The following is a 6841-nucleotide window of genomic DNA, read 5'->3' as shown; positions in this document are numbered from 1 at the left end:
ACTCTGCAGATTTGACCTAAGCACTTAGAAAAAAACCTCCAGCCCACTTTTTTTGGTAACTCTAATTATGGGGTGTGGTGGATGCAGGTTGTGTTACAGGCTCAAACTGTTCTGGTGGCTGCGTGTGCATGCAGAGAACCCCGGGGAGGGGGGAAGATGGCTGCTGAGCTGCCTGCTACTGCTGCAGCAAGTGAGGGCTTGCTAAAAACAGCTTCCTGCTTTATTTATCTTAAAGGGTCTCCTACGAGATGACTGTGTTGTAATTATGTGGGTTTTGAGTTGAAGCTAAACAGCCAAAGGCCTCGAGCAGAAGTCTTCAGCTTGTACAAGACAGTAAACACGGAGGGAGGCTCTGCCTGGAAATGCCTGTGCCCTGGCTGCAGTAAAGTGCACTGTCTGGGCCTGTTGTGATGGCCATTGCTACAAGGAAAGAGGCACAAACTGGTGAATGAGGCACCACAACAACTGCTTTTATAGGCCCAAAATGATGTGGTCTGCCACTTCTTGGTTGGTTTCTTAATTCTGCACATTTTGTGAAGCCTCACAAACACTACAAAATGCACACAGACACAATTCATGTCTCAAAGGGTGTGTTTGTTTGGGCTTTTTAGATGTTTACCATAGCAACATGGTCTTGACCACTGTTGGCTTTTTTGGTAAGTGTATTTGGTATACTTGCTTCTGTGCCTGCTCTAGACAAGAAATTCTGTGTTGCACCCTGCAGTTTTAATTACCTGGACTGTATGTCAGGATAGGCAGTCATGTTCACAACAGTCTCCTGCCCCAGCCCATGTGGGCACTTTGTTGTTAAAGCCTAAGTGCTCTCCACCATCAGAGCTGAAGAAATAGGGAAGGGGTGATTTGTCCCACCCAGCTTCCCAACTGCCAGTTGCAGTTCCCACTGTTTGTTGCAGACATGCTTCATCAAAGGCAAGCGTCACAGCGCCATGACTCCTGCTCCTGTGTCATAAACCCATCTGTACATCTTCAAACAACACTACCAGTTTGGAGGAGTGATGGGAGAGTTGCTTTACATTTCTACTTCCCCTTCCCTCCCTCTGTAGTGGCAGGACAATTGTCCCTCTAATAAAGCTCTGACAACTGAAAGATACAACTACCAGTATGCAGGTAGTAGGGAATAATATTAATACCTACTCACCTCAACCACTTCTGTAGTACCACATTCCCAGTGACAGTCCTTTCATTTTCAGTAGACTTTTATTAACTGTTTCGGTTTGTTTTTACATCTATTCATAAAGCTGCAACCATCACTTTTGGCATGCAGAGAGAGTCCCTGTTCAGCTAAACGAGGACAAAAGCAGCTGGACTTTTAAAACATGGTTCACATGATTTAAATTTATACACCTTTGAGATTACTCAAGTTAGAAATAATTTAAAAATGGCTATTGTACAATGGAAATCACTTATTCACAATATTCATAATTATTTCATTCTTTATTTACAAAACACTATCCTGAAGATTTTCTATTAAGCTTCAATTTGAGCAAAACCTAAGTAACAATGGTTACTTAACATAAGGAGAGATGCCAGTTGCAGAGTACAGAAGAGTTCAGCACAGCACTCAAAACGACTGTCAAGTCTGCTGTGGGTCAGGTTGTTCTACTGCTGATGAATTTGACTGAGGTGGCTCAACTCTGTTTTCAGGAGGAGGTGGTGGAGGCAAAAATCCAGGGTGTGGTGGTGGATAGTGAGGATAAGATCTCACTGGAAAAGGATTTCTTACTGTGGGATAATCAGAGCGGTCCAGTTAGTATCACACTAAGGACATCCTTGCTTCTCCCACCCCATGCTACTGCTGCTCAGCACTGACCCACCTAACTAGGTGGAGTAAAAGTAGTGGGCAAAGTAGACTTAGCTCAGGTGTTAGGCTTCCAAGAGATAAAGGAAGGAGGAGGACAAAACAATCACTTTTCTCCATAGTTACCTGTGACAGGCTCACAGCAGCAGCCAGTCACTGTTAGTGGGTTGCCGCTGCCACCATCCCCTTTGGTCTGCTCTAGCAGCCCTTGGCTGTCACACCTCCCCTTTATTTTGGAAGACAGATCTGTTCTTCACAGATTAATCAGAAAACAGCAGGAGGCAGAAAGAAGCCCTTCAGTCTGATACTTACATGTCTGGTATGTCCCAAATGCCTGCCTTTGCATGGACACTGAGTCAAAGCTAAAAGCTGAAAACTTTAAGATCTATATATGATGCAACCTCGTAGGAGAAAAAGGATTAAGGAAAGCATCTACTTGCTTTCCTACTCCAAACAATAACCCTTTAAATGCTGAAGAGTATGTGTCTTTTCCAGCCAAAGCTATCTGTAAAAACTTTTATCAATGAATGTGATCAACTGTGAAAAAGAAAGTGCAATTAACCTTAATCAGGAAAGATGCTCTGAGTTGGCTGAAATGAGAAGTACGTGCAAGTGAAGGTGTAAGTGTTCACCCAGCGTGGTTACTCACCACCTGCACAAAGCACTGATGTGGATCAAGTTGAATGAAATGCCAGCAAAAGCTACTTACTTGGCAGTGGAGGGCGTGGCATCCCAAAGTCTCGTACTGGAAAACATTCACGTGGTCCATACATGCCAGCAGGAGGAGGGGGACGAAAAGGAGGTCCCCGTCGCATTAAAGGTGGTCTAGGATCCACAGGCATCATTGGAGGTCTGACTGGAGGGAAAGGTGGAGGAGCAAACCCTGAACTGACAGCGTCACCTTCAGATGCCAGCGACTGATCAGGTAGTGAATTCTGCAACACAACGAAAACAGGGAAGTTAGCTTAAAGAAAAGGCTAAGGAAAGGAATACCCCGAACCCTATCAGGCCCACTTCCATGTAGGCTGGCACACTTGGTAACAGCTAGTTCCAACTCTTCCTCAGCTACAGCATAATCCCGAGCAAGGCTATCTATGTGCATTGGCCATAGTTTAATCTTTTGGGTTTTAATTAGTCATACACCAAAATTAATTCACCAGACATTAAGTGCTGTGATGAAAGTATACATATCATTTTATAATTTGGACTGCACAGTGCAACGTAATGTGACCCATGTACTGGAGACAAGTTTTCCTAGATATTTCCTAGATATTTTGCATAAAATCAAGCTTCTTTTAGCTACTTACACTAAGGTTAGAATGGTCTTTCATCCCATTTCCACTTGGTTCTGTTCGTGGGCCATTTTCGGAAGATGTTTGTCCATCTGCATGCAAAAGTTAAACATGTTACTCAGTGCAGAGCTCCTCTCCACCACCCATTTCTGTATTTTTCAGCATTGTTTTTCTGAAATCAGGATACATGGGCAAGGAGAGAAAAAAAAATTACAAAGAAAAATATTGCTGTACCCAGAAACTGTTCTGCAGGCGGCCTGAAAGACAACTGAGGAACACAAAGCTAAGCCCGAATATTTACTCCCAGCTTCTGTACAAACTGCACCTGGATTGCAAGGTTGCAGCTTTTTCCAAAGTAGTTTCCTGTATCCAAATAAGACTTTTCCTTCCATTTTACTATTTTCAGAAGTTATAAATGCACTTTCCTAGCAATACATCTCAACATTACTGTCACAGCTCCATTCTTCCCCTCCCTCACGGCTAATACTTTATTTCTTTGGTAGAAATCTCACTCTGGGACTGCCCTATGACAGGCTCTTGGCATAGAGCTTGACAGCAATCCCATTCAAGTCTGACAAAACCTGGTTCCTTCCTTAGTGGCTAAACATCAAGGAGACTTTGATAACTACACCAGTTCTGGGTGAGCATTCAGAAATAAGAACAAAACAGGAAATTCAGCATTTTTACCTTTATAGTTCCCTGAGAACAAGTATTTTCAGTAACTGGAGAAAATTATTAAATGGAATTGTCAGAAGAGAGTCTGACTGGGTACAAATATACTAAATATGGACACTAAAGGTACTCCTTTCTTAAAAAATAAATTAAAAAATCAAAAACCCCAGAAAAAAACCCAAAAACCTGAGATTTAATAAATGCAGATTTCTTCCACTTCTGCCTGAATCAAGACAACACTAAAAAGCACAAGACTGAAACCATACTTCTAACAAGTGACAGATTTTTCATCTACATGTTGTAATTCCTTCTTTGAAGCAAACAAAGTTCTTTTCTTAATGGACAGGTCTTTTCCAGAAATCTGCCTTGTCACTTCAAGCAGGTGCTGCCTTTGTTAAAGATACTGTTACTTAACTATCTGAAGCATTTAAACTCTCTGTCATGTAGAGAATATTCATGCCCTAATACTGCACAACACTTTCCATTTTAAATCCCTGGAAAGTTGCTCATAAACTCTGTCAAGCTTTAACCTTTCTTTCTGATGAGACATTTCCTGCTCCAGGTACCTGCTTCAAGTTGAATGCTTCTGTAGAGTTAGCCACCCCAGCTTAGGGAAACACGTACTGGTGTGTTCACTTTAAATAACGTTCTCCTTCAAGTTGGAGCCTGGATTTCAGTACTGACAGACACGCTACTGTTCTGCAGTCAGACTCTGTGGGGTGGGGGGTTTAATTTGTTGGAGGGTTTTTTGCTATTTTTTACAAATACCCAAGTCTAGTGAAATTGCATGTCTCTAAAAAGCAACATTCACATATGCTTAATGACTGCTAAATGCCAGCAGTAAGATTATCCAAAACCCTGTTTCCATTAAGTAGGTTTTGAGCTGCCCAAGAATTGAATACAGCTTTTACATTGTTGGGGATCTTTTTTTTTTTTTTAATTTTTGCTTGCCAGCAGCTGAACAAAAGGGTAAAAATGGATGCAAAAAGTGAGTGCAAAGAAAGCACACCTCTCCAGTTTCTCAGTCAGCATTTAGGTGCTAGAAGAGAGACCTCAGTGGAACGCAGTGTATTAGAAAACTGAAGTGAGAAGTGAAACAGAGAGAATCACAGAATGGTTTGGGTTGGAAGATACCTTAAAGATCACCTAGCTCAAAACCCCTTTCCACAGGCAGGGACACCTTCCGTAAGAGCCGGGAGCTCAAAGCCTCATCCAGCCTGGCCTTGAACACTGCCAGGGATGGGGCAGTCACAACTTCTCTGGGCAACCTGTTCCAGTGTCTCATCATCCTCACAGTAAAGAACTTCTTCCTAATATCTAATCTAAATCTTCCCTCTCTCAGTTTAAAGCCATTTGTCCTTATCATTACATGCCCTTGTAAGAAGTCCCTCTCCAGATTTCTTGGCTTGAGAAAAGGGCTTTCCTGGCTTGGGAAAGAAGGTAGGAAGGTGACTGGCTATACAGAAACAGAACTGGCTTCCAGGAGAGAACAACTTACTGTAAAACCTGAATCTTCAACCTGAAACAGAACCCAGCGTTCCCAGTTCTCACATCATTACACCAAGTAACAAAGGTTCTCTCTCCTACTGGCAGAAACCGGGCAGCAAATATGGTAACTCCTAAATGTATCAGTAGCTGAACGCTGTGTGGCAAAGTTTCTGTTGTGATTTAATGTCTTCAGCCTAGCTGATGAATCAGACACATGTGACTTACTAGGCATTACGTAAGGATGAAAACTGCTTAATAAGAATTAGCACTTAAAGCTCTTAAAACTGTTTCAATGATGAGGTTTAAGTCACCAAAACTTTGCCTCTGAGCTTCTGGCTGTTGCTAAGTACCACAAACTAGAATTTATGTAACTGGTCAATTTAAAACAAATGGTACTTGGGTCAGTGAAATGTGTGATTAAGTTGAGGGCAACTGCACTGTGAGCTACCAGTTGATAGTACCATGGAAGCAATTCCCACCTATTTTATCAAAAGACTGCACATTGTAAGTTCGTAGTTCTGCTGGTCCAGAAAGTCTTCCAGTGTTTGGAGGATTAGGGAAAAATCTTTCTTGTCTTCGAGGAGGAAGAACTGGATCAGCATAAGGCTCACCTAACATTGAAGAGATTGCAAAACAGATCAGTGAAGATTTATGCCCCCATTCCATACAATTTTAGGCCAGCAAAAATCTCTGGATGTTATACTTTTGTAAATATCCAAAGTCACTATTAATCAGGGTGAGTAAACAAATCCTAAAACAGCCTCAAAAACAGGATCCCACCAAGTATATAGTATAGCTTGTTTCTAAGAGCTGCAAAAGAGAAAGTTCATTGATGTTTTGGTTTAACACAGTAGCATTTCAAAAGTTACAACTGTCTAAGTTATAAACAGCGAGGCCTTGAAATGAAAGTTCAGCATAGCAATGAAGGTGAAAAGCAAAATAAGGTACTACACATATTAAGCCATTCTTAGATAAAAGTGCTGTTTTCTGTTATGTTTCATAGTGCTATAATGTGTTTTCACCAACTTCCTAGCATCAGGTGTAGCAAAAAATCATGCAACCTACAAGGCAAAAACTGTATGAATGAGATCCAAGTACAAAAATGGGGTAAGAACACAGCTCAGGTCAACAAAATGAGACAACCTCGCTGCAGTATCATGTCAACAGATCAGATCTGGCAAATGTGAAACTGCATCCAGAGTGGACTTTGAGTTTTATAATTGTGCTTTCACACAAAAGTGTAGCAACTACAATATTGCTTGCTGTATCTAGCAACTGAGGCACTGTAATCTGTGTACTTATTTGTTTAGCTTTAACTTCTGTAGCATTTTTTCTACTTTACTACAGGTATACAGGAATGTTGTCCTTTCCCCTGCATTGTTTACTTGAGAAATATCAGTAGCATCCTTTTTGATTCATGTCTGTCTTCCTTGAGTGATAATATGCAATACAGATGTTTAGCTAAAGAAGTGAGCTAAGACCAATTTTACTGTTAATTATCAAAGAGGCAGTATCAACATGAAAACATGTCAAACAGGTCGACTGTACCACGGTACTCCTGCACTATTAA

The 6841-nt window shown here is 41.4% G+C and overlaps 1 protein-coding gene across 4 annotated transcripts in view; it reads right to left on the bottom strand.

The window, feature by feature from the left end:
- Window positions 1-1199: 1199 nt before the first annotated feature.
- The window catches only part of MIA2 (MIA SH3 domain ER export factor 2), a 38938-nt gene continuing 33296 nt past the window's right edge, over window positions 1200-6841 (bottom strand). For all 4 annotated transcript variants that reach the window (XM_061367348.1, XM_061367347.1, XM_061367350.1 and 1 more), the window contains 4 exons: window positions 5751-5882; window positions 3127-3203; window positions 2529-2754; window positions 1200-1743 (listed from right to left, as the gene is read on the bottom strand). In XM_061367348.1, the coding sequence (XP_061223332.1) occupies window positions 1595-1743; window positions 2529-2754; window positions 3127-3203; window positions 5751-5882 (584 nt within the window). In that variant the 3' untranslated portion in view covers window positions 1200-1594. The remainder of the gene's footprint in view (window positions 1744-2528; window positions 2755-3126; window positions 3204-5750; window positions 5883-6841) is intronic.

This window comes from Neopsephotus bourkii, unplaced genomic scaffold (genome assembly GCF_033783945.1).
Source record: "Neopsephotus bourkii isolate Nb327-2 ecotype Australia unplaced genomic scaffold, CSIRO-AGI_Nbou_v1 NB_1376, whole genome shotgun sequence".
NCBI lineage: Eukaryota > Metazoa > Chordata > Aves > Psittaciformes > Psittacidae > Neopsephotus > Neopsephotus bourkii.
This window is presented reverse-complemented; position numbering and strand designations above follow the sequence as displayed.